At 46.0% G+C, this 27,965-nt stretch overlaps 1 protein-coding gene across 2 annotated transcripts in view; it reads right to left on the reverse strand.

The window, feature by feature from the left end:
* Nucleotides 1-295: 295 nt before the first annotated feature.
* Nucleotides 296-27,965, reverse strand: part of frmpd3 (FERM and PDZ domain containing 3) — a 64,832-nt gene continuing 37,162 nt past the window's right edge. Inside the window, exons 2-16 of one of the 2 annotated variants that reach the window (XM_031587198.2) lie at nucleotides 25,036-25,148; nucleotides 24,324-24,478; nucleotides 23,755-23,857; nucleotides 23,186-23,231; nucleotides 22,577-22,681; nucleotides 18,002-18,109; nucleotides 14,655-14,786; nucleotides 12,900-13,019; nucleotides 12,127-12,263; nucleotides 10,713-10,839; nucleotides 9,448-9,537; nucleotides 8,846-9,025; nucleotides 6,246-6,357; nucleotides 4,168-5,193; nucleotides 296-3,682 (exon numbers count right to left, since the gene is read on the reverse strand). In XM_031587198.2, coding sequence (XP_031443058.1) covers nucleotides 897-3,682; nucleotides 4,168-5,193; nucleotides 6,246-6,357; nucleotides 8,846-9,025; nucleotides 9,448-9,537; nucleotides 10,713-10,839; nucleotides 12,127-12,263; nucleotides 12,900-13,019; nucleotides 14,655-14,786; nucleotides 18,002-18,109; nucleotides 22,577-22,681; nucleotides 23,186-23,231; nucleotides 23,755-23,857; nucleotides 24,324-24,478; nucleotides 25,036-25,076 — 5,268 coding nt within the window. In that variant the 5' untranslated portion in view covers nucleotides 25,077-25,148 and the 3' untranslated portion in view covers nucleotides 296-896. Of the gene's footprint in view, nucleotides 3,683-4,167; nucleotides 5,194-6,221; nucleotides 6,358-8,845; nucleotides 9,026-9,447; nucleotides 9,538-10,712; nucleotides 10,840-12,126; nucleotides 12,264-12,899; nucleotides 13,020-14,654; nucleotides 14,787-18,001; nucleotides 18,110-22,576; nucleotides 22,682-23,185; nucleotides 23,232-23,754; nucleotides 23,858-24,323; nucleotides 24,479-25,035; nucleotides 25,149-27,965 lie in introns of both variants that reach the window. The other variant, XM_031587197.2, reaches the window with a different exon arrangement.

Here is a 27,965-nt window from a genome sequence, read left to right on the forward strand (position 1 = left end):
GGGTTTTGGCTACATTTCCCCGCTCAGAGCAGTTTATTCTGACCGTGGTGTGTGCGGTTTATGGCCTTGGTGTGTCAGGAAACAGCGTCAGACGTGGCGATTTTGCTCAGACCCCCACTCTTGCAGTGAATGATTCTGCATCTGAAGCAGAGTGCTCCACTTTTGTGGTGTCACAACAGTAAGCAGTGATTTCAAAAGTAACAATCACACAAACACGTCATCACAGAACCAGTGTTTGGCACTACCTAATTCACATAATGCGCTACCTTACAGTCTCTGCAGTGATTCAGTTTAGGGTACATCGGAGGAGTAAAGTCATTTTAATTCATTATAAAGTCATAACTTTATTTCTTGAATTATATAATTTCCTCATGAAAATGACAGTGATCTCCTGTCCTCCCATAAATAATCTTTTCTCTTGCCCACAAAAATAAATAAATCAATTCATTAATTAATTACATACATTTAGATACAGTAAGTACAAAACCCTCAATTAGTTTGCTAGCCCCTTGACGCAAGTGTTGAAATGCAATCATTAGCCCTGTTTATCATCCAGTGGTAAGGGAGCTAAGATGAGAAGGTTAGAGACAGAACTGTTCTCTGGACAGGAAACACAAGACACGATACACAGGTGTCCTTCAGTCGGAGATGGACGGCATGAGGGGTGCAGTCTGCAATCTGTGCTGCAGCATCCCCCTGTAAACGTAGTGTGGAACAGTTTTATTGAGAATTAATCTTTACTTTATCCTAATATGTCCTGTAAAAAAAATATGTAAACAATAACTGAGATATGACCCGATATGCGCCCCCCCCCCCAGTAGCTGTGATGGCCGCTCCGTTCGGTGGGCTTTCAGATTTGTGTCTGTGGAGGGGGATGTGGGAATGCTTATGGGGCTTCACTTGGTGGGCAAGGCTTTGATGGAGCGCGGGAGGGAGCCTGCATTTGTGGCTGCAGTTGCCTGAGGGCTGGCACTCTTGTTGGGGAGGCTGCTAGAGTGACCCATGGCGTCCTCGGCCGCCCGGAGGAGCAGGGTGTAGTTGACTGCCACCTCCTCCACCTTGCGCAGCAGCTGCAGCTTCTGGGTCTCGGAGCGAATGCCGCGCACCAGCCGGATGAACGTCTGCGTCAGGTTGCACAGCACCTGGAAGCTGGAGGTGACGGCACTCAGCATGCGCGTGGGGCTCTTTTCCACGCTCGCCACGCGCCGGCATGACGCACGAAACTCCTTGAAGCGCAGAGCCAACTCTTGCTTGTACTCCGCCAGCCGGGCGGCCGGCATGCGGGGCTCGTCCTCAATCTGGTGGCAGTTGGCACACTGCCGAAGGATGGCCAGCAGCTCGTTGGCGTCCAGCTGCGCGTTGAGGAAGCCGTCGGGCAGACAGAAAGTTTTGCCCTGCAGGGACTGCACTCGTGTCAGGCTGGCTTCCAGACTGCTGCAGGCACGCAGGTCGATCTCCTGGGTCTGGGGCTCCTCTTCCTCCTCCTCTTCCTCCGCACTGCAGTCTTCAGCGTCCAGCACCTGTAAGGTTTTGCTTACCACCGGCATGGTGCGGGAGTCCAGCTGCATGCCGGGCAGGACTTGCAGAGGGATCGAGTATGAGAGCTCGTCCTTCTCACTGCTCGAGTCGGCAGCCTCACACTTACGGTAGCAGAAGCAGAAAGAGCAGCACTTTTCTCGATCATCACTGCTACCTTCAGTGGGTATTGCCAACAGTACCTCGCTGGTTCCCTCCCGGCTCTCGCGCAAAATCTCCTCTCCCTGGATGAAGAAGATACCTTTCTTTTTCGCCTCACTACCCTGGGTGTGAATGGGTTCTATTGGGGTTGGGAGTCTAAGGCCTGTTGCCCTAACCCTTTCCATCTCCTTTTCCAGGCTCTTGGCCTTGGTGGATTTGACCTCGGCATAGAGAGGCGTGCTGTCATTGTTGTTGTCAAGCTCACCAATGCTGTACCTTCGCTGGAGTTTCTTGTACTGCGGCGCCGCCACCATACACTCAGGACGGGAAGTACAAGTGGGCAGGCAGGACACAGGTGTGTCACGTAGTTCACGAGACTCCAGACTGGTGGAGCGGATTCTCGTGGTCTTGATCTCTAGTGTCTGTGGCCTCCTTGGTGTGCCTTGGCTGTGAGGGGCCTTGGGAATGGTAGGGGGCGTTTTGGAAATGGGCCTCTCTCTCCCACGGGGCTCCATGGAGGATCCGACTGGTGTGTCGGGCAGCCTCATCCCACGACATATCCTCTTGCAGTCGCAGCTGCGCCTCTGCTCCCGAGAGATGCCCGGAACCTTCTGCACAGGACTAGTGCGCAGCTGGCAGGCGCAGGGAGTGCCAGCTGGGACGGGCGAGGACCCCTGGGGCATGAACTCGCCCTGTGATGTCTTCGGCTTCAGGAGCTCCTCCAGGAACTCCAGCTCATACTGCCGCACCTTCTGCAGCTGTGCCCGCCGCTCATCCGTCTCGCGTCGCAGACGGGCCGGGAAGGTGGCTGAGATCAGGTTCTTAAAACTCTGGAATGGTGCGGCCCGCTGGGACTTACTCTTACTGCTGCCTTGCTTTTTGCGCTCGGCCCCCGGGATGGTCGCGCCCTTTTCTCCGCAGGTAGATATGTGTGTTGTTTCCACCAGGACAGGTAAGGAGGTTTTGGCAAGACCTTTCTGTTGCTCTGTTAGGACTTTGCTCTCAGATTTATCGTCAGGTGTCTCTTTGCGCTCTGTCTTCACTGGCATGTGCGGGGAGTATTTTGGTGGCGGATGGATACTAGGCTTGGCTAAATTAGGGTCTGTTGTCCGCCCCACGGTCTCTTTGCAGCTTGCCAGTTGCAGTCCCTTGGCACAAAGTCTTTCATCATCAGTGGGTGAAGAGGAGTGGAACACCATTACCTTTTGGGCCTGGGGTTCCTTCAGTCGCAACTGGGGCCCCGGTTCAGGCTTCACTGGGCACGTGCAGAAGAGGTCATCAACAGGCAGAAGGCCCTTAAAGCTTGAAGGCTTGTTGGTCTCACTAGAGGCAGTCTCGGCATCTTGGCACATTTTCGTGGGACTAAGCTTGGCAGAAGTGATTCTATCTACAGACAAAAGGATGGGTAAGGCTTTGTTGGTCACCTCTGGACTCGCCTGTCCAGACATTTTCCCTTTGACGCTCTCTGAGGCATTAGGACTCAGTTTACCCTCTGACAATTTCAGATTTTTACTGCCGCCAGTGGACACATCCACCTTGGCGACAACTTTCAGTTCCTCGGGAGTCACAGGAGAGGATTCTCTAGCCCTTGGTTTCACAGGCTCTTTGACAGGCTTCCCTGCATCGGCCTTTATCTGTAGTTGATCCTGGGTTTTTCTCTGCTCCTCCACAGGACAGAGAGACCCCGTTCCTTGGCTGGGGCTGACCTTCAAGGGTACAGTCTTGCTCAGGATCACCTGTTTAGGGGGGCAGCCACCACGTATCTGTGTCATCGAGAAGGCCCCACTACCAAGAGTCTGGGCGGTGCAGCCAGGGATTGCCAGCGGGAAGTCTCTGCGACTGAAGATGCGCTCCTTGTTGATGTGGTGTGCCAGCAGGTAAGCTTGGTTCTGGTGCTGTTTCATGGCGGACACCATTTCGGACATGTCTGTCAGCTCAGAGGAGTTGGTCTCGTGTCCAGAGTCGAGTGACGACTCGGGGGTGATTGCTGCCAGCACTATTAACCCTGCAAAGTACACAGTACAGAACAAAATCAGGTTCATAAAAATAGACTACACACAAACAAGGACTAAATAGACCACCCTAAACATGAACAAATTCATTAGCATAGTATAATAGGGAGGCATCAATCACCTGCATATTTAACAGATTGAGAGTTATCATCACACTGTGTTTTAAATTTCTGAACATCTGGCCTGTCTATTGCACATAATGATGCTTTAGGAGAAAAACAATATCAGTCCTAAATATGTGCAATTTGGTAAACAATTATACTTTCAACCCATAGCAAAGCAGCAGGATGAGGCATTTGCCAGGGATCCTGTTGAGAACAAAACTAAATGGTCTCTCTGTCTAAATACAAAATCTGTTTGGCCTCATATGTGATACAACTAATCCCCATTTTAACCTAAATAAATAGGCAGTCAAGCAAGGAAAGAAATAGACAGGTAGGAGGTAGGAGACTGTGTTTCTGAGAAGCAGAAAGTCCACCTGCTGTTTGAGGGGTTTGCTGGTGGTGATGGGGGTAGTCCTCAGAGGCAGCCAGAGCCTCGAGGGCTTGCAGGGTGGAGACCAATGCATCGTCCAGCTCCTGGGCATGGTCCCGCACTGTCCTGGTGGCCACGTTATCAATCAGAGTCACCGGGACATCCTCCTGAGTTTCTCCGGCTGTTGCCGCAGCAACTGTTGCTGCTGCTGACGCTTCTGCCACTACTGTTGATGTGGCTGTTGTCGCAGTTACAGTAGCAGCTGTTGCTTTCGCGGCCCCCACTGCCTCGGCAGCAGCCTTGCGTTTTTTATTCGGGTCGTCCTCGTCTGAGCTGTTGTCCCGGAAACCCGGGGGAGGGGCAGCGATGGCAGGAGCCGGAGGCTGCAATTTCCCAGCCACGTTCTCGTATATCTCATCATACTCGCTGCCGGGCAGAGGCAGGGCCATGAGGTCCACAGCTCCTCCCTCTCGGGAGCCACAGGCATTGGAGCACTGCTGTTTCCCACCTCCTCCTCCTCCACTGCCTCGTACATCCTCTACGATCAGACCCTCAGCCTTGAGCTTGGCCTTGCAGGAGTCACAGAAGGAGTGTCCAGTATGGTGCGGGGGCTCCAAGGACTTCTCCCGGCTCCTGAAGCCGGAGCCAACGCCCCCCTCCTCCTCCTCCTCTCTTTTCGTTGGGCTGTCTGGGCGGGCAATAGACTCCGCGCTCTTGAACGTGGGGTCGGACTTGGTACGGCAGCGCCCCTGGGAGACAAGGTTCTCGTTGATGTCCAGCTGCTCCTCGGCCTGCTGCTGCAACTCCCGAAGTTGCTGTTGTTCACGCAGGTGGATGTGACAGAGGCCCAGGTGCTGTGATGGAGCGGGGTGTGAGGCGGAGCCGGACACCTTCTGGGATGGCTCTCTGGATAGCCCATCTCTCTCTTCACCTCGTCGGCTGCTGCCACCACCGCTGCCGCCGCCGCCGCTAACACCACCGGAACTTGACGCACCCGTGGACCGCGAGTGTGCGTGGGAACTTCTGTAATCTAAGGACAGAATCATCAGAGGAGTTGACAGGTGGAACAACCCTCAGAGGTTAGTTGGATGGAGCATCCTGATGGTGAAAAGCGACAGCGGTATGGATGTTGTTTTGGAGTCGTATGAAAGGGGTGGTTTTGGTAGTTTCAGAGATTAAAACAGGTCACCCCTGAGGGAATGTGGTGATATAAGTCTCCCTCACAAGACTGACCACAGCAATATGAGGACAGATAGAAGAGCAGGAACATCCAACAGAATGACTGAGTATTAAATGTTCTTTGATGAGAGAGAGAGAGAGCAGGCAGAACTGACAAATCCTGAAAGTGACTTACGTGAAGAAAAGAAACAAGAAAAATGAACCACAATCCAATGGGACTGAACCGAGATGGAGATGAGAGAAATCGAGAGGTGGCTTGCAATATGAATGAGATCCCCAAGGCGTCAATGGAACTGGTCCGAGCAAATGGAGGAAGCTGATGACACTCCAGGAAATTTTGAGAGAAATGTTGAAATATGAGTCACCCTTTGTGCTACATAGAGTTTCCTTAGTTTGTTTCCTTAAGCCTTACTGATGGAAACCAGTTCACACAACTTGACCTTGAGCCTCAGTGTTGATATAAAAACATGAGACTGCCATGTCAAGTCAAAATCATATATGCTGCAAAATTCTACTCTGTACTCATGCTCAAAAGCATGTTAGGTGGTCAGTTTTTTGTTATGTCAGTTGAATGCAATATTAAATGCACATTAAATTCCACTGATGACACAAAGTGATGATATTTTGATACCATACAACCAACTTTGACAATGATATTTTACAAGCACCTAAGAGACATAATCCTTTTTGTACTAATGGCAGGCAATCCATAGCAGAGTGAGATGGAAAGACATGAAGGTTTCAGTTACAGGTTACAGCATTGTGTTACATATGCATAGAAAAAAATAAACATTAAGCACATTTTCAAAGTACAGTTTAACAAATTCACACAGGGTTTCTGCTAGCTACACAAAACCAAGGGGGGCACTACTAACATACCTGCCTTGATCATATGAGACTGACCAGGTGTCCTGTAGTAGATAGTCCTTTTGGGGTCCACATAGAGCTTGTAGTAGCCAGAGATCAGACAGGCAAAATTCGAAGCATCAGGCCACTCCATCAGCAACACCAGAGGCTAGAAGGAAGTGGTGAAGAGAAAGGAGAGAAAGAGATGCCAGGACACTTTCTGTGAGGCGATATGTGTTATTTGACAAAAGTCTGTGTCAAGCAGATATCCATTCCTCCTCATTTTGGATATACTTAGCCCAAAATGTCTCCGATTCACTTGCCGTTTAAATGGATGATAATTTGCTTTGGCTGGGGGGAAGGATAAGCCCAAGTTCAGTGTAATTTAGAGGATCCTTTCTCATTACTATTCTATTGCACCAAACACCAGGGAGAGCTTTACATGTCCTTTTTCCTACCACCAGGGTACTAATCTCTTAAGCGCAATTTATGGTCGTCCGTTAACGGACACACGGAGACACAGAGAGCCCTCTCCGACGTTGCAAACCCTCTCCGAGCACCTCTCCGTGGCCTGACGTGCACCTCACAAATTTTGTAACTATCCAACTGATGGAAATTGATATTGCCATTAATTTATAGACTTACATTGCATTGCAGGCATGTTCTCCTGTGTTTGTGTGTGTGTGTGTGCCATGTCTATTGATAGTCTTAGTACACCTTTGTTTAAAGGCCCCAGCAGACATCCCCCTGCCCCAGGTGGAGGAATACACATTGTCCACCATTTTGGGCCTGTGTGTGTTCCTCCATAAGAAAATCCCCTCCCACTCACCTCCCCTTCCCAACCTTGACCTGTAGAACCTTCCCCAATGTTGACCTATCACCCCCAAGGTATCCTCCCATGATTGACTGGTATTTAACCTGTAACACTGTGGTGCATCTTTAGTCTTTGCCTGCCTCTACTCGATGTGGAATTGACTCCCTGCAGGAGCACCTTGAAATACACCTCCAATAACCTTTGATTCGCCTCGTGGTCTTTTGTCTAGAAGAGTGTCGGCCTAAGAAACCCCGTCACAACTCCCTCAATCCGTCAATACATCAGTATCAATGCTTTACAACACCCACAACCGTCGGAGAACCATAAATGAAAACGAGTCCTTCGAGGCAACTGCGTGACCACGGAGTAACGGACTCGTAGAAGTATATACAGTGGGGAAAATAAGTATTTGAACCCCTGCCGATTTTGCAAGTTTGGCCACTTGCAAAGAAATGTGCGATCTACAATTGTAATGGTAGGTGTATTTTACCAGTGAGAAATAGAATATCAACAAACAAATCCAGAAAACTGCTTTTTATAACATTTATGACTTTATTTGTATTTGATGCAGAAAATAAGTATTTGAACCCCCAAGCAAACAGCAAGAATTCTGGCTCCCAATGACCCGTTATGTGCCCAAGAAGCACACAGATTAGTTCTCATTAGGCCTAACAAGGTACACCTCATCTCAACTGGTGACGTGTATAAAAGAAACCTGTCCAAAGAATCATACTTCACACCTTCAACCTCACCACCATGGGCAAGACCAAAGAGTTGACCAAGGACGTCAGAGATAAGATTGTAGACCTGCACAAGGCTGCAATGGGTTACAAAACCACCGGCAAGCAGCTTGGTGAGAAGCAGACAACTATTGGTGCGATTATTCGTAAATGGAAGTAACACCTAACAACTGTCAATTGCTCTAGGTCTGGGGCTCCATGCAAGATATCCCCTTGTGCGGTATCGGTGATCATCCGAAAGGTGCAGAATAACCCCAGAACTACACAAGGGGAGCTTGTGAATGATCTCAAGGCAGCTGGGACCACAGTCACCAAGAAAACCATTGGCAACACACTACGCACATGTACAGGGCCGTCTGAAGTTTGCCAATGAACACTTGAATGATTCTAAGGAGGATTGGGAGACAGGATGTGGTCAGATGAGACCAAAATCAAGCTCTTTGGTATCAACTCGACTTGCCGCGTTTGGAGGGGGAAGAATGCTGAATATGACACCATCCCCACCGTCAAGCATGGAGGTGGAAACATTATGCTTTGGGGCTGTTTCTCTGCCAAGGGTACAGGACGACTCCACTGCATCGAGGGGACTATGGATGGGGCCATGTAACGTGGAATATTGGGCTTGAACCTCATTCCCTCATTCCCTCCCATTGAAAACGCAACCTTAAGGATTTGGAGAGGATCTGCAAAGAGGAGTGGACCAAAATCCCTCCTGAGAGTGTGTAAACCTGGTGACCAACTACAAGAAAAGTCTGACGTCTGTGCTTGCCAACAAGGGTTATTCCACCAAGTACTAAGTCATGTTTTGCTAGGGGTTCAAATACTTATTTTCTGCATCAAATGCAAATTAAGTCATAAATGTTATAAAATGCAGTTTTCTGGATTTTTTTGTTGATATTCTGTTTCTCACTGTTAAAATACACCTACTATTACAACTATAGATCACACATTTCTTTGCAAGTGGCCAAACTTGCTAAATCGGCAGGGGTTCAAATACTTATTTTCCCCACTGTATCTGCCTTTAAGAGCTGCTATAAATGTTATGAATCATTTGAATAACCATGTCAAAATTCCCCTAAAATCAAGAGCAATTGATGTCTCACCTTCGCCTCCAGCATGGTGACCTCCACTCTAGCCACTCCCTGGTGCTCCCTGTACAACTGGACCTTCGCCACCCGACTGAACTCTGCCAGGACAGTAGTCAGGTTGTTCTTCAGGTCAATGACATGGCTGATCCCGTGCCTTGGCCCCACCAACAGAGTCGTAGCTGAGTGCTTCTCGTCCTGCAAAAGCAACAAAAAAATAAATCAGATAATGCTGCAAAAAGAAACACCACGTTTAAAGGTTAATAACCTTGACTGTGTCCTTCCTCGGAATGCTGCCTAGGATTCTTTCATTTTGGACACAGCCATTGACTTTAAAATGAGCTATTTTACATCAGTGTGGTACTCACTGTGTGACTCATTTGCTATAGGGATGTATCCTTATGACTTTGAGCCTCCTGAAAAATCTCAACCCCTTCAGTCTAAATCTCAAAACTTTGCACTAACACTCCAGGACTCCTATCCAGCACTGTCCCCTTAAATGTTTCAGGCTAAACCTACCCCCTGACCCCATGCTATTGCCTCTGATCAGACCCCTAAAGCCTGCATATGTTACCATCGGACAGCAGCTTGGTAGGTGCATCTTTTATGAGTCATATTACCAGCCCGACAGTGTGGAAAAGCAGGCCTCCGAAAGGTGGAAGGTCGTTCAGGACACGCATGTACTGATGCTTGCCCTGGAGTGGGGGAACCTGGGTGAGAGAAACAGACATGACAAGATGGACAGGGAGGGATGGAGGGAGTGGAAGAGGAGGAGTGGGTAGCGGAAGAGGGGGTTAGAGAGAGATATGAACGTTTCACAAGATATCTCAGACCAGCAGGGGGCACTGTTACCTAACTCCATAATCCACAAATATTAAAAGTCAATACTACATTTTTTATTTGACTGTTATATTCCTCTTAATTGTGGTAGTCATTTCATTTACACACTGTGGAAGTAGCCAAACATCTCTAAATTTAAGAAACGAGTTAATCTGTGTCTACATTGACATAATAATGTGTCACTTAACATAATAGAATGTGCCATAATATATTGATAAAGGAACTTTAAGTAACAGAAAGATTTAGAAAGAATTACCCATGACATATTTTTGGCAAAAATCTTGTAGACCACAGGGTCGTGGGGAAATAACGGCCATTGACCAATGACAAAAAATATCCAGCTGACAAAAATCTATTTTAATCAGCAGTAAAAAATAAATAAAAAATGACCTCAATATTTTCCCTCAATACACCTCATTGTCAAGTCAAAGGTGAACAACACCCTCACAATTACTAGTCTTTTAATGAAGAATCAAAGTACTGAAGCTTGTAGCTTCATCAATATCCAAAATGTCCTCCTCCTGTATTTTTGTTCATGAGTAATTAGACATGTTTCAAATTACAGGCCCTCGTAATTTGTTGTGTGTCATTAATCACAAAACCAACATTTCCCCTTTAGGCAGCCACAAAGCTGCCTTCATTTAAAATAATTTGCTTTTGTTTTGGTCTTGGATGATTCATTGCATAAGGACTCGCGCTAATGCCATGTTTTAGTTCTTCTATGTTGTTCAGTGATTCCCTTGCCTGCTAGTTTCACCTCTCTAATTAGAGAGGAAGGTTAGCGAGCGCTCCACTCTCTAAGGCGATAAGACCAGCCTCATTCGCTAATTGTCAGGACTTGCATGGCAGCATGAAAAAAAGCCATGTGCGGCTTGCCTGTGTATGTTTGTCGCTAGATAGTTAATTTTCTTCTCCCGTTTAGCGCTTGCTCAAACGATTTCACATTACTCCCTGACACCTTTTTTTGTGATGTGGGGATGTGAGCAATCTAAATATTGTGTCTTGCGCAGTGTGGCTGACTTGTTTGGTTGCCCTGGGAACACACCTTATTGCCAGCCGGAGGAGGATGCTGATACGTCTTCAGGAGCTGGGAGAGAGTCTTGCAGATGTTCTTCTCCTTGACCATGGGGAGGAGGTTGAGAGGGAGGAAGGGCTCCAGACCCCACTCCTTCCTGGAGAAAGGAGTAAAACAAACAGCCTCCTTCAGTGAGGGTTTTAGAAGGATACTCCTTTTTCAGTACTAGTGTAAATGCAACAGCTGTACAGAAGTATAAAATGTAGTTGCTCCAGTTGCTGTTTGAACAGTTGAGGTTGCAACAGGTTTTTGTCATTAAAAAGCAAAGGTTTACAACAGCTCTTTACGTCACAAGGCATTACAAAAAACTGTTTCCCCAATTATGCATACTCTCAGGGCTCTCAAGTTTTGAAGACAGGCAAGAGTGACATTCCCCCCCCCCCCCCCCCCTCAGGGGGTCAAAATTAATTAATGAATTGCTTTTTACCTGACATCTTTGAAAGGCAGCAATGATTAATGCATCCATGGCCAGGATATAATAATAAAATATGACATTATTTTAAAAATCAGAGGCAATCGGACTTTTCAACGTCCCGCACTGGGTTCGATACTGCCACCTCTGACATCCCAAGCGCCGCCACTACAAACTACGCCAACAAATAGCTAGATATCCAATGTTGCGGGTGGCTTCTTATTTACCTGAGGAGTGAGTTTCACCGATACACACCGGCTACATCTGTGAACTACTTGTTCTGAGCAGGTGTTGTCAGTGAACAGGCTGTAAAACTGTTGGTTAAGAGACTCGTGAAAAACTGATGCTAATTATCTGGGAAACATTTTTCAACAGCAGTCAAGTTGTCATTGTTTGTGTGAAACAAGTTGTGAATTTGTTGTAACATTAAAACAGGAGATCATGACTGTGCTCAAAGTGATGCTCGAGCTTCAGCGATTTGCTTTGTTGGTGAACAAAACTTTCGGAAGATGTAGCAGAATCACGAAAAATTACAGGATATGCTTTTTTCCCATTGGTTGTTGCATTAAATCTTACCCAGATACAATGGTGCTATTTTCCGATTGGCTATTGTATAGACCCTTTCGTTTTTTTGATTGGCTGATAAGTGGCAGGCTCGACTAAGAACTCCAGGGGAGACGCGCTTGACTGCCGGTTCCATAGTGAGAGTGGGGCGGCCAGAGGAATTTTGGTTGGGTGCTGCGGCATATTACATTTATTATAAATATTTTTTTTCTGCGTGAGAAATACAATGTGTGGCGGGAGGGCGTGACTAAAGACCGAAATGAGTGACTGTCACTCTCAATGCGTGACACTTGAGAGCCCTGTACTCTTGCTCTGTTCCTTTTACTGCATTTGTGTACAAAATATGGAAACCCACGTTCATTGGTAAATATACTGCATTGCTACTGGGAAGTATGGGAATATACATACTCAACATGTTTGAGGGAGATCTTCTGATTGGGCCTCGCTATAGAAACAGTGATGTAGATGTGGAGGGCTGCCAGTCTCAGTGTGATCTCAGACTTCCAGTCCACGCCAAAGCGCTCTTTGATGACATCATTGCGACTCTGTCAAGGTGAGAGCAGACATGTCAAGCCATACCAGGAGGTGATTATCTTCATGATTATCAGCCAAGATGGCATTCTTTACTGGAAAGATGTGTAGCTCGCACAAAATGTATTTTCATATTTGTTGGCAGTAGACACACTGGGTGCTTCTTGTGAGGATGGGTAGGCCTTTAACATTTTACTTCAGAGTAGTGTGAATACAACTGTTGACACCTGCATTGACCCCTCTTCACATCGACTGCTATAAGCGCAAAGGCTTCTTTGCTTTCAACTTTGATGTGAACTGACAACTAAAATATATATATTTTTTGACATTATGTTGTGTTTTTACCCCTTCTGCTTTAAAATGACAGCATGTCCTGATGGCTGTCTTAAGCGGCTAAGTGTATTGCTATTATGCTGCCTAGTCCAGGCTGTAAATAATGCACCCTTGACACATGCCACACCATCAGCATTATGTCTGTCTGACCACTAGATGGTCACTCCAACAGATAACTCTGTGTGCTCTGAGGCATTCAGTAGATCACAAATTTAGCTGTCAGGCATAATCCCTCCCTTCAGGTATGAATAAATCTCCTTGAGCTGGTCTTCCTTTTCGCAGACAAGATGTGATGGCACTGGATGAGAGAGGAGTACCTGTATATAGAGGTACTCAAAGGCAGCGGGATCCCTCCTCAGCAAGTCTGCAGGGTCTTTCGGAAAGAAGCAGATGCGAAAAAGACACTTCATCCCCTGGAAGTAGGTCCTGTGCACCACCTGAGGCAACACAAAAGGCTGAGTTAGCGTTAGCCTTGGCATTAGCTGACAGGTCAGATATCTATCGCCGTGGTGACCTGTGGGGATAACTGGAATTACTGTCCTGTTCGTTCTGGGATTGTATGTGTCCAAGATTTCAGACAAGAGAACATCAGTGCTAATGCTTGGTTAGCCGTTATTAAATCTGTTCTCCAACTATGGAAGTATCATTACTGAAAACAACGTATTTACGCAATTGCACCATAGCATGCAGAACAGGCTGAAGTTAAATGACAGTCTTACAAAGACTGGGAATGATACCACTTGCATGTTCTTTTCACAGGTAAATTACACTGTCTGAATCCGGCACTTTTATCCATAATTCTTTATGTTAAAGCAAAATGTAACTATAGCAAATGTGAAGGGGCTAATGGCAGGATTAATCTTCTGCTGCATTCATGCTGTCAATAATCTTGCCGTTCATGGCCTTCAGCCCTGTAATTGTACCCCTGACCTTACAATCTGGCCACATACAGGCTTCTTTCTCTCACTCGTAAATTGGATTAATGCTTTACACGGCAGGGAGTTCAGAGTCAGAATATTAAATCAATCCACAGACAGTTCCTCCTGGGGTTTCAACTGACTGATCACAGGTTTCTATATGGGTTTCTCTCGTGGGGTGTGGGGTGAGAATGGAAAGTGAAGCGGACAGTAAGAGAGAGGAAATGAGAGGGATAGAGAGAAGGAAAGAGAGAGAGAGAGAGGAAATGAGAGGGATAGAGAGATGAAAGAGGGCAAATGGGAGAGCAAAGTGGACGTTCAGATATACAACAGGCAGATAGAGAATGAGGAGCAATTAGAGGAGAGAGAAAAAATGTACTAAAATAACTTGTATGAATACGTGTGTGTGTATACATATTTGTGTGTGTGTGTGTGTGTGAGTGTGTGTGTGAGAGAGAGGGAGAGAGCAACACTGTTACTCATGATAGAAGAACACCACCATAGCTCATACGGATATGAATCATATGATTAGTAAATTGTACTGAATTCAAATAAATTCAACAAACTAGATCTAGAAATACAACTATAGCAAACCAGATCTACAGTGTGTATACAGTATGTGTATGAGTAAAGGTTATAGGCCTACTCTGTTACTCGATGATAACTGAACTTAGATTAAATTAGATGCTTTGGGTTTGTTTATTTATTTATTGTTTGTTCTACTTCTGAAGACATTGTTCTTTTTTTCATTTTTCATTATTACTACACCAGTTATATAATAATGTGTACCGTCTCCATAGTTTCAAACTTGTAGCTTTGGCAACATTGAGTTTATTCATTCATGCCAATGAAGCACCATGAGAGAGTGAGAGAGAGAGAGAGGAAAGAGAGAGAGAGAGAGAGACAGAGGGAAGGAAAAAGAGAGAGAGAGAGATAGAGAGAAGGAAAGAGAGAGAGATAGATAGAGAGAAGTAAGGAGTGAGAGAGATAGAGAGAAGGAAAGAGAGAGCTAGAGAGAAGGAAAGAGAGAGAGAGAGAAGGAAAGAAAGAGAGAGAGATAGAGTGAGAGAGAGAGAGAAGGAGAGAAAGAGAGATAGAGAGAAAGATAGAGAGAGAAATAGAGAGAGTGAGAGAGAGAAGGATATGGTAACCTACGTGTGACAGAGGCTGATGCTCCTGTAACAGGTGCAACCTCTGGTTCTTGTCCAGTCCTCCCGACTCCAGAACCAGTGCGAAATGCTCGATGTAGCGCAGAGACAGACGGTCCTGCAGGGACGATATCACATCCTACACCCGGAAGCAGACAAAAGAAGAATGCAAACGATGTTTGGCAGATGGGGCAGTGTGAGGCAGATGCAGGTATTTGTGTGTTGTAAGGTGTTGAGTTGTTGACTGTATTCTGGCATGCACTGAATGTGCTGTTCCTACACAGAGCAAACAGGGCTGACATTTACTTTACTCGTGTGTAGTGAGGAGATGAATGGGATTAATGAATGGTAACTATTCCAGCACTGAGCCTCTTGGGGGCGCTCCTCAGCCTCCTGGATACAGCCCAGGAAAAGGACAACAAATGTTAATAAAGTCTGTGACGCATAAATCCACCTGCCCTCACTTATACAGACACACGCACAAGCAGACACATACATTAGTCGAGACGAGCAGCCTTATGTTGACTAAAGGCACACGTCACGTCAAGTGTTGCCCAGCTGTGGAGCCCTGCATGGGGGCTTGTCGATATGCATTGACCTGCTCCTGGTGTTATTTGATCAGGACCGATCCCATGGTAACAATGCTAGAACAGAAATGGATTCCCCTCCGAAGCGGCACGGCTCATGAGGAGCACCGCCCCTGTTGTGGGTGCGATCTGACAGTCAGACGCCGATAATCTCCTCTGGAAATATTGACCAAAGATTTAAAAAGGATGGAAAATACCATCTCGTACACACGCTGTTATGGAAAGATTGCAGGGAATTTTGTATTTATTTATTTATTTTATATCTGCTTGCCACACTGACAAGACACACACACACTCATACACATTAGTGTGCTCCCAGGTCAATGTCTGCATGGTAAATAGCCCCACTAATGGGCTGATTTGTCTTTGTTTGCAGTTATTGTTCATCGGCGTATCAAACAATATCCCGATGAATTCAGGCGTGAGGGGATTACTGATAGCCAGGGCCTCCCACAGCCCTGAAGGTGACCCTCCAAACATTTGCTGAGTCTACACGTCCATCGCCCTCAAAGTCTTTCTCCAAGGGCCCCCCTATGATAGGTTACACATCCAGTGAGACTACAGGGGCCGTCCCTGTATGGATGTTTGTCTACAATAGAGGTCCCAAACCTGCGCCCCACGGGAAGGACACAGCCCACTTTCACCTTCTGGGTGGCCTCCCGAGGCAATTTATGTGATGTTTTGTATCCGGCGCGCAAAGGGGCCAAAAATAGCTGAGCTTAACATTCAGGCCGGTATTTTCTGTAATTCGCTCATTTCTACCCAGCCACACGTGAGTGTATGGGACTGTTTTATAAACGTACATAAAGCGAGAGTGATGGACAGACATGCTTATACTGAACTATTATTATCCGCTCCTGATTATTTACTTAAAACAGTAATCCAATGATTGTAATGGTTGGATTGCTTAAGAATGAATAATAATAATAATAATAATAATAATAAGAACAATAATAAAAATAATTATGAAAAACAAATCTATGTTAAAATATTGTATTCCTACATGATATATGTATAAATCCATGGCAGATTTTCCATTTTTGTAGATTTGCAACTCTTTTTGTAATTTAAATGTAAAATATTTATAATAAATCAAATACATTTAAAACAAATACATTTTTAAATATCTGCTCGGAATATTCCTCACTTTATCAGGCCATATGTATTACACTACTTGCACTAAAATGGAAATGTAATAAAATTATGATAATGGTCGAAATGCTTAAGAATTATTTATATTTTTATTTTATTTAGTTACCTGCCTTTTATGTGTTGTATACAACTTTGACAATGTGCCATGGTAATGTCAAATAAACCCAACTAACGGTATATAAACAGACTGAAACATATCTTTAGATGTTTTAATGTGCAATACTCGGCAAAGGTAGACCTGTTGTCCACAGCACTATTCACTATTCACTGTTACTGACACACTCCGGACCTCCCAAAGAGCCTGGCAGAGGGATCTGGCCTTGCTAAGAAAAAGTTTGGTGACTCTGGTCTACAATTTATTTTGCTGTCTGGCATCCATTGATTTGCATTTTAGTTTTTTTTAATGTCTACAGACATATATAATCAAGTTGACATTAAGTTATGGCCTTCTTTCCATTACTGTTCAGGAGAGAGGGAACATCTCTCTTTTTTAATCAAATTATGTCACCTAATGAGCACTCTGAAATACGCCTGCATCATCTAGCATGGCCAGTGGATACTAATGGCCTCTCCACCGGCCCCACAAAAAAAAAAAAAAAAAGATTTGAATCCTTTTAAATACAGATAAATTGCTTTACTTAATGGTTCTGCATAGATAACTATTTCAGTGGCACCAACGAAAATGGCTTCATGTGCCAGGTTAGGACTCTTCTTACAATGGAAGAATCATATTGTGCTGTTTTCTGTGATGCTCAAAATGGAGGTATCAGATATTAGGTTTCAGTATTACTGTGGGGGAAATTACTTTAAGGGAAATTACTTTAGTCCATGGAAGGGATATTTACAGTAAGCTCAATAAGATCATTCCATTTGATAATGTCTTTCGCCACTCTTTTGATAAAACTTTGGGTAGCAATTGCCTGCTCATCCCCTAAAGGTTATAAATGAACATTCATATATGCAATTCTGACCTAATTGAGCGCATTGTAGCGGCAAGCTAATGTGATGCTAAGTGAGTTCCTGGTTTGGGGAATTATGGGTAATGACTGTTTTGGTGTACTTTAGTGGAGTGTTCTCCCAGAATGTGAAATGTTACAGTCTGGGCTGTGTGTGTGTGTTTAAAGGCGGCTTTGAACTCGGTAATGGTGTAGTGTGAATGTTAGAACATGCAGTCATCGTGATAAGTAAGCCTAGAGCCTCGTGCTAACCACAGTAACTGGCCATGAAAAAGCATACTAAGTTTCTGATGCTCACATTGCTAATAAAACTGGTAGCAATTCTCTATTCAATTCAAGATGTCTCATCACTCTTCAGTTATGCCCAGCGCTACAGTGTGTTTGAGGAGCTCTCAGTTGTGAAACATTAGAGTCAAAGCACATGGAAATTAAGACATGTGGATGAGCATCATGTGGGGAGTGATACTGTTTCATTTGGTTCACAAGATATGTCTTGGCCCCTTCTAACAGGACCAGCTACATTACACGTCACAGGATAGATGGAGATGGACACACACACACAGACACACACACACACACACACACACACGCACACGCACACACACAGACACACACACACACACACACACACACACACACACACACACACACAACCTTACCCTAACCGTGGTCCGACTGTCAAATGTAAATGACTTGATTTGTCCATTCTCCAGGAACACCTTCAGCACATTTGGTATGAGGAGTAAAGAATCGTCTTTGAGCATTGTCTGAATCAAAGGACAGAGGACAGCAGAAGAGGAGGAGGAGAGAGAGAGAGAGAGAGAGAGAGAGAGAGAGAAAGAGAAAGAGAGAGATAGTGAAATGGACAGAAACAGAGAGTGGGAGACAGGAGGGAGAGGAAAAACAGATAACCAGTTACTGAAGCACTAAAGGACTGAGGACAGAGGAAGAGACATGGGGAAGTACTTCACAGGTCAACAAAGAAAACCTGATAAATTCCAAGGAGTTAGGGAGAGAGAGAGGGAGAGAGTTAAGGAGGCCATCGAGTTTCATAATTGGATGGAGGAGAATGCAAAAAGTGCATCCAATCTCATCTCAGTTCAAAGGCTGAGGTTTGTTACCATACATGGTGGGGGGGGGAGGGCATACACCTTAATTGCACCATTGTGGTCCAACTGGGGACAAACCTCTGCTTTAGGAGTCGATAGGAGTGCATTGTGCTGCGATCAAAAGGGAGAGCTTATTCAGTCCCTCCAGGGCTTTGCTTAAATATGTATGCGGCGTGATTACAACGCCGCTGTCACGGCTGCAGCTACTGCTACCGCTGCTGCATTCATGCAGAGCCGGGGAGTTGTGTAACTAGAAATGAGAAAAATTGGTTCTGACTCAAGGTTATCCCTTACGCTGCTCTTCCCCTCCTCTGTCTCTCCTATCCTCCCTCTCTCTCTTTCTCTCATTCTTTCTCTCAACAGCCCTCTATTCAAAAGGTTGCACTCACATGAAGTTTCAGAAAGGGGGAGTGAGAGCACGCCACCTACCCAAGATGTTACATGAAGGAAATATTGCAGTGTTAGCCTTACTGCATAGTTTAGCAGTTGCAATCCTTAAAGAATTCAGGGGTTATTCGACTTTGTCCCTGTATTAGGAGAATTCTGCCATGGATGTCAGTTAGAACCATGCAGTTAGTGGATAGAATGGCCCCAGATAACTAGAACTCTAGACTCTAGGTTCTAGAACTTTTGTGCTGTTGTGCGTGGAAACTGGAACCCTTCAGCTTCTTGAACAACAAGGCATTCGTTATCAAACAGAATTTTGAAGAACAAAATTCTCTCTAATAGGGACAAAATAATACCCCTTTTCTAAAGAGAGTAAGAAAAGGGTACATTTAGCATATTTAGCATAGCAGCTATTGGGACTAGTTACATGCAGTTATTTTGGTAGCGCTTTACTTTAGGCCATCCTTAATACAATTACATGACCTCAGCATAAGCCCTTTATAACAACTGACATAAGCATAAACAAACATTTATGAAGACTAATTCCAACTGGTGCTAGCAGTCATAAACTCTGCTTTTGGCCACGTTGATGTCAAATTGATGTCATCTGTTGAAGTAATCTATTTCAAGTTTTCGTTGACAAAAACTTATGTTGTGACACTGGCTTGAAGTGACATAGCATCCTTTCACAGTTGACCTTTATATCTCAAGTGGAATGTTGATGAAGTGACATATTCTGCCACTCGCGGCAAGTGGGAAAATGGAAGCAATGCATTTGACAAAAGCAGTGTTTATAACAGCAGGCACCAGTTGGAATTAGCCTATATAAATGTTTTATTATGCTTCGTTGTCATTGAGGATTTACACAGACGTCTTGAAGCTGTATAATAAAAAACCTAAAGTAAAGATTCACAGTCGTTTAAATTATAACATGTTTTAAAGTTTTTTAAAGTAATATATGTAATTTCCTAAATTTGAAACTATCCCTTCTAATGTTCTCGTTCGACTACTTTGCTGAAGGCAAACACAGCAAACTAATTATTCTCTATACCTTCAAAAGAACAAAGGCTTGAATCAAACGTCCTCTTTCCAACAAAAGCCTCCCTCTCTCTCTCCCTCTCTCTCTCTGGAATCATGAAACAGCATCTTTCTAACAGCCTGTGATGATGCTGATAATTAGACTTCTCAGTCCTCACCACAGTGAAGAGTAGTAAGAAACACACAGCCTTCATTGCCATCACCCTAGCCAAACACCTCATTTGCACATGCTGATGAAAACCAATCTTAGAAAAGCTTCAACTAATATAATACCCCTGTAACTAGTTCTTAAATTAGAACTTAAAAAGCATAAAAGAAGAAATCCTTTTGTTTATTATCCTCCAGTGAGGTGGACATTCTTCCTCTCAAAGGCCATATACTTAAGTAATAGGCTTCTCTGAACTGCCAAAAAAAATCCAGCTAAACTAATATTCACCAGACCTTGCTGTAAATAGAGTTTGTATCACATTAATACTGCAGCATTTGACTGAGGCTGTCTGGATTAGCAGATGGGTGACATGAAGCTGTTTTGAATAGACTCCCTCAGCTCTTCTGCTCCAGGCAATCTCACTCAATTGCTATGCGTTGCATCTGAAAGGGCACAAACACTATTCGGTTCTCAGGTTGTGTATGCCACAGAAAGAGCGTAGCCATATCCATTCAAGGTGTCACTCAAATCCGGCCTTGGCGTCCAGGCACTCTGTCAAAAACTTCAATAATGTCTGTGCTCGCGCACCTGCTAAATGAAGACAGTGAAAGGTTGAGTTTAGCATAACAGAGTGTTATCAGCCAGTCAGGACGCGATAGGACAGGGACAATCGGGACGAGAGAAGGGGGGGTGGGGGTGGGGTGGCAATCAGTGACGAGAAGCATAATGTTGGCAAACATTGGGTGTATTTCCCGATCAGAGATCAACATGTCTGCTGTGACCTGGGTTCAAGAATAACATTGAGTAAAACAATGATTAAGGACTCAAACAGATGGAGCTTTGACCTGCTGAAAAATTCAGCACAGGCCAGCATTTGCTAGTTTTCTGGCGTATGCCGGCTCCTGCAGAGCGATGCTAGACCTCTTGGCCAGTGCTATGCTCCGAACACGGCATGAAACAACACAAACTGTTGTTGTTGAGACACATCCGTGTTGGTCTCTTGCTGGTTTATATGTCCAGCTGATTTTAGGCCAGCTAACAGACTGGCATTGTTGAGCAAAAAGCACCATGCCAACACTTCACCGTTTTTGGCTTTTTATTCTACTTAACAGGGCTGCTGCTTCTCGCCACTCTGCCACTGTCTGATTTCAATCCCTTGGAGAAATGTAGGCCCCAGGTGTATATACGCATGTATGCAGGCATGTATGATGAGCATCTCCTGCTTGCTGTCTCTCTTTTGCGCCAATGAGCAAGTCTGGTGATCCGACTGGCAGCCAGCGCTTGCTGATCGCACAGGATGGATTTGGCATGACTGTAGGCAGCGCGGTGGTGGTAGTGGTGATAGCAGTAGTGGTAGTGGTGCTCTTTGGTCTTTACCGATTTGCGGCCTCTAGGCCTGATCAGCCAATCGCGTCCTTCCGGAGAGCAGCACGCCCCTCCCATCACGTGGCCTTACTAAATTGGAGAGGCGGCACCCCGAGGGGGTGTGGTGTTGCGTTCGCTCGTCGTTGCTTGTGTGGCTGGGGTGGTTGTAGGGGAGGTTGGGGGAGGGGAGGGTTGGGACTGTATGGATGGGAACACAAGCCAGGGAAGGACACGTTACCATGAGCCCCCGTTGACCCACGGCGAGGGCGCTAGCTAGCCAATTTAGGATTGATTCAAAGAAAAGAGACTGCAAATGAATGGACTGCTAATAACAACATTGCAGCTTACTGAGGAAAGCTGAGGTCCTGCAAGCAAGTGCAGCTGTGCTCCGATCCTCATGCCTGTTCAAAATTCAAAATGGAGCCTGCCAACCAATCTCACGATTGCTAGGCTAGTCAGGATCTCTCAGTTGTGCGGCTACAATCTGATGCAAAGTGTGCCATTCCCAGATCTCCGTCAGAATTGAAAAGGGTTCTCTGAGGATTATCCATCTTTCCCATAAGCTTCCACATCTCATAATTTAATCCCAACTCCACCCAACTGGAGTCTCGGCCTTTGCCACCTAAGCCAAATAGCGAATTTCCCAGATAACAAAGCAGAGAGCAGTGTTATTCATAACACACACACATATTTATTCTCCTCACATCCCAGGAATTTGGACACGTGGACGTGAACTTGAACGTGGGGACAAGCTGCTGAGGCCTGATAAACTAGAGTAAGATCCTCTCCATTGCCTTTAACTTGACTGTGACTGACACAAGTGAGCCGGTGTTTACCGGGGGGACTTTACAAAAGTTGATAGGAGGATAGGAGCGCATCGGCGGGGCTGAAGAAAAGAAGAGGAAAAACAAAATGGAAGGAAGTCGAAGTGGAATCTGAAGTTGATTTCAAAGATGGATTGGCTTTGTTCCTGTGGCCAGTTGCAATGCTGATCGTGTCTGATGCTGTCTGAGCTTGTGTGCCTGAGAGGGGCTGGATGTGTGTGTGTTTGTGTGTGTGTGTGTGTGTGTGTGTGTCTGTGTGTCTGTGTGTCTGTGTGTGTGTGTGTGTGTGTGTGTGTGTGTGTGTGTGTGTGTGTGAGTGTGTGTGTGTTTGTTCGTGTGTGTGAAGCAGACAGGAAGACATACTGAGTCTGGGTCGCTGATTGACACTTGCTCAGAAAAGCGCACTTTAGGGGGGTTGGTTCGCAGACGAGCTTTCTTGGCTGCGCTTATGAAGGCAGATTTAGGAGACTGCAGAGAGAGAGAGAGAGAGAGAGAGAGAGAGAGAGAGAGAGAGAGAAGAGCAAAAACAAAATGAATTTCATGTGAACATGAAAGAGGGACTTTAGATGATTTGGAGTCCACAGATATTTTAAACAAATCCAAAGTTTTTAACTCATTTCTACAGTAAACTCACTTAAAATAAAAGAATTGGGAAATAATTGTTTACTGGGTGACTCAATTGAGAATATTAAACGGAACATTTGAAGTCTCATCCCCGGCTTAGTGCACAAAACTACACAATTATCACACAGCTGGCACGGGGCACTAGCAGCAGTTGTGTATGCATTAACTAGGCTCTTGTTTAACAGCTCAGGGCTCTTAGCTGAGTGATGTTTAGCATATGAAGCCATTTAGCTGAACCTAAACCTTGGTGCAGATGGCGGATGGCTACAGCTCTGTATCCTACCTAGTGCAGACCCTGTTGCATGTGAACAACGGTGACACTTTACACAGCAGATGTCCCCATCTTACCTGCAGTGGCTGGATAACCGTGAGTAGGATGGAGTCTTGACACCGTCTGGAGGAGAAGGAGAGACAGACACAGGTGTGTGTGTGTGTGTGTGTGTGTGTGTGTGTGTGTGTGTGTGTGTGTGTGTGGGTGTGTGGGTGTGTGTGTGTGTGTACGTGTGTGTGTGTGTGTGTGTGTGTGTGTGGGTGTGTGGGTGTGTGTGTGTGTGTACGTGTGTGTGTGTGTGTGTGTGTGTGTGTATGTGAGAGTGAGTAGGTTGACACAACATATGCTACACACACCCAAAAAGCACAACTCCCCATCCACACGACTAGTGTGAGATCACCATCTGCATTTAGACTAATCTGTATTCATTCATTAATAATTCAAGACACAGACATCAACAAAAGAAGGGAGAAACCCTCAGTATCCTCCATGTCTGGATGCAGGTGTGTTTACTTGACGTATTGTCATTGAGCATGAAATATGGAGGGAAAATCGACTGCCCCTGGGCATAGTGCTGGCTAAGTGCCCACCCCCCATCCCCAATCCCCATCCTCGCCCTTCCCTTGGTGGCAGTAAAGGATGTTACCTTACAAGGTCTATGACTCTTTCCCGGAGGGTGTCGTGAACCGGGTCGCCGTTGATGGCCAGAATCTGATCCCCCGGTAGGAGCTTTCCGTCTGAAGGGCCGTCTAGGGAGAGGAGATGTTACACACACACACATACATACATGCACGCGCGTGTACGTACCAGACAGACACACGCGCACACACACACACAGAAAAATACACACACACACCAACAGATACACACTCAGATTGCATACACACAAAGAGTGATACACACAAAACACTCACAGACACACACACACACACACACACCCACACAGATATGCAAATACTCAAACACACACAGACATACACAAATACACAGGCAACCATGCGTACACACACACACACACACACACACACACACACACACACACACACACACACACACACACACACATGCATACACACATTTAGATCACAGATTTATATAGCCACCAAAAGAAAACAGGTTTCTGGTTAACAAATACAAAATATTTTCATTCACATACACACCATGCATGGATGATAATACACTGTCACTCACACACACACACACACAGACACACACCTGCTGAGACGGAGCGTACAACGACGGGGCGTTCGCTGCCTGCGATGAAGCCGAAACCGTGCGTGTGGTGACGTTGAATGCAGACCTGTCGAGCTGAGCCGGCTGTCAGGCTAGCACTGTTCACTCCATCACGGCTCTCCTCTAACATCGCAGGGCTGAAACACACACACACATGCAAATCCAATGCTCAAATATATATATATATATACACACACACACACACACACACACACACACACGTACATGATCTCAAACACAGGAATACACACACTCTCCTCTAACATTGCACACAAACACGCAAATCCAATGCCCAAATATATTTACACACAGACACATACACACATACATGATCTGAAACTCAGAAATGTGCACACTCACAAACACGTGGCCGCCTAGACATAAGCAAATTGTACCTTGAATCTACAAAGAATCAATATTCTACAATCCCCTTAAAACCACTATAGAAAAAGAGATTATTCATGAAGAGAGATTCAGTCACAGTGACATCCACTCTAACACTGATTTACAGCACTGTACTGTACATTTACTCTTAAATGTTATAGGTGGCTTGACAACTTCATATGTAAAATATGTGTAGGATTACAGTGAACTCTTCTTTAATCTTCTTTAATGGAAAAAGTAAACTATGCACGAGTCTGTCTGCTTTATCTCTTATATGTGTGTGTCTGATGTGCACGATAGTGAAGGGTACCTGTCACATTCTGGTGTGTGTCCATCCTGGACCTTGGCCATCCCCTGAGAGGAGAGAGGAGGATGGGGAGCACGCTCAGGTTAAGCTCCACTGCCTGTAGCGCACTCATTCACCTGTGGAGGGAGAGGAGGAGAGAACACTCATTCACCTGTGGCACCAAACGTGTGGGGAGGGAGAGGAGGAGAGAACACGAAAAAACGAGGAGGAGGAGGAGGAGGAGGAGGAGGAGGGGATGAGGAGGAAAAGGAGAGGAAGGGTTTATCAAGCTGTGGTTTGAGTGTTTATGTCTCGTGATGGTAGCACACACATACAGAACTGCTCACCTTCCCCTCTCTCCCCTACACACATATATGTCCGCTGGCAGGATAATTCTCACCTCCAACCACAGACACACACACACGCCAATGCATGTTCCCTGTTGTCTGTTTTACACTCAGCCCACACACACACACATACACACATCAACACTCACAAACATTCATATCCCCACATGTGCATGGAAAAAGCTCACAGGGAGGAGGGAAGGTTGGGTAAAAATAAGAGAGAGGTGGAAAGATGAGAGGAATAGAAAGTTGAGAAACTACAGAGAGACTGAGAGAGAGAGCGATAGAGAGATTAAAGAGTGTGTGAAAGAGACTGACAGGGCTGCACGGAGGAAAAAAGGATTCTTGGGGGCAATTATACGATTTCAGAAGGAAAGTGATGACCCAGATGGCTTACAGTTTTCTGGTTTGACTGGAAACGAGAGAAAAGAAATAAAAAGGGAGTTTAATTTAAACATCAAGGCTCCTGGGCCTCCACGGGCTATGGGCATCACCTCCACTTAGCGGTGCACTGCCTGACATGGCGTTTTTTAAAGGAGCGTCCTCTGGGTGCGGAGGAAGCAGCGACAGGAGAGGTTGCCCTGCATCACTGGCACCTTCAAACGGCACGGTGCGCCATGTCTCGGAGGACGTCGCGGCAACGCTCGAGCCTGCCACTCCGGAACGAGAGGAGGTGTCTCATGAGTCACGCAGGGCTTTGAGGCGCTACTTTAAAGCGCTCCTGATTCCAAAGGGCAGCCGATTGTGGAGCGCATCTGGCCCTGATCTGACCCTGATCTGGCCCTGATCTGGCCCCGATCTGGCGCACATCCGGCAAATTACGGGCCAGATCTGGGCCAGACCGGTCACACAGAGCCACGCCTCTCCCTGCTGCAGATGAGCAGATAAGCGAAAAAGAAAACCCACGCTACCGACATGCATTGACAGGCTTGTTGGCTGCCGCTGTGTGTGTGTGTGTATGTGTGTGTCGACGCTCCTGACTAAGCTATTTAATGCCCCTTGCCATGGCGTCCACATAAATACTGCGGATAAGCAATCCGTCAGGTGACGCCGGTCTCCGCCCTGGCAATCCCTCTCCTGCCGAGGGGTCAGACAGCTCAATTTGAGCAGGAGAGACGGGCTGGAGAGGGCTCTGAGAGCCGCCACATGAGACGACCAAGAGGAGACACGGGTTCAAGAAGCGAGATGCCGCTGGGCTCGAGGAGTGCTCTTCAAAGCCAAGGTACAGCAGGGGGACGGAGGATGAGAAATGTCAGGTTGGAGTCAAGAGCACCTGAGAAGATTGATGCTCATTAGCCCATATTTTTGTCAGTGGGCATTGTAACTAGACAGGGCCATCACTGAGATGGTAATTGCACAAGGGGCGAAGCCCAGCAATCTGAAATGCTTAGGAACAGGAAAATGACCCCCATTTTGGCACGTTAGTATTCCAGGATCAGCTGATCTGTGAATGAATCATGGCCAACGCTGGAAAATAGAATCATAAACCAGGGAGAGAAAGAATGTGAGGGTGGGACAATTAGATGGTGAGAGAGAGAGAGAGAGAGAGAGAGAGAGAGAGGATGAGAGAGGGTGAGAGAGAGAAACTGCCTGAAGGGGGAGTACTGCTAAAGCAGGAGTTGACCTCTGCAAAGCTGAGACACAGAGAGGTTACATCGAGAAGCCTCCATTGCCAAGGGCACCAACAGGCGCAAGAAGAAAAAAAAGCCTGAACGTTGCCATAGCGACAGCCACTCCGAGCCCCGACGGCGGAAGAGAACAGGCAAGCATGTCAGCTGCGCCGTTGTGACCTGCTGCAAATGACTGCACCGGCTTTTGGTTTCCAGAAAACAACTGCCGCTACGGCAACCCGACCCATAACCCCTCTGTACCAGCTCTTGAGCCGCGATGCCACGGAGGGGAGACGAGTGCTCTCAGCGACCCCCCCTCACCTAACATATCTAGACCCCCCCCCCCTCCCCCCTTAGGGACCAACTATAAGCATCCTCCAGCAGGAGCAGCAAAAAAGCAAATTAAAATGAGGTTTCGGTCGAGGGGAGGCAGGCCAGACGGGTACAGCAGAGAGGAGCAGAGCTGGCGATGCTGGGGTATGTTTACTGAGGTGTGGATCCGTATGCGTAATTGGCCCCGCGAGGATGCTTCTCTCACACACCCTCAATAAGGGGCTCAGCTTACCAGAACAGTGCGCATGGCTCAGAGCTGGCTCCATTGCCAGTGACTCAATCAGAGCTAATACATGCATGCTGCAAATGCATTTCAGGCAGGGCAATGCAAGGCAGAGCAGGTTCATTTCAATGACACATTTTATACACAAATGTTCGAAAGCACAAACAGTTAGAATCTTAGACATAGAATAATGCAGTACTGCAGTCTCTAAATGGTTAATAACAGGTAAAGCAAAAAACTATCTGGGTTGATTTAAAAAAAAAAAAAATACAAATCGAATTTTGATGGGTCAAACGTTTTCAATCCCTTTTGATTAAATAGCATTTCACAGAGGAAAACGAACCCATGCCAGGTGGTTATGGCACAAAAGGAACAGCGGATACGTTTCAGCACAGCTTGCCGTTAAATCCACAAATCTGCCTAAATCCTGTTACATTCATG

Source organism: Clupea harengus, chromosome 20, assembly GCF_900700415.2.
Source record: "Clupea harengus chromosome 20, Ch_v2.0.2, whole genome shotgun sequence".
In the NCBI taxonomy this organism is placed as follows: domain Eukaryota; kingdom Metazoa; phylum Chordata; class Actinopteri; order Clupeiformes; family Clupeidae; genus Clupea; species Clupea harengus.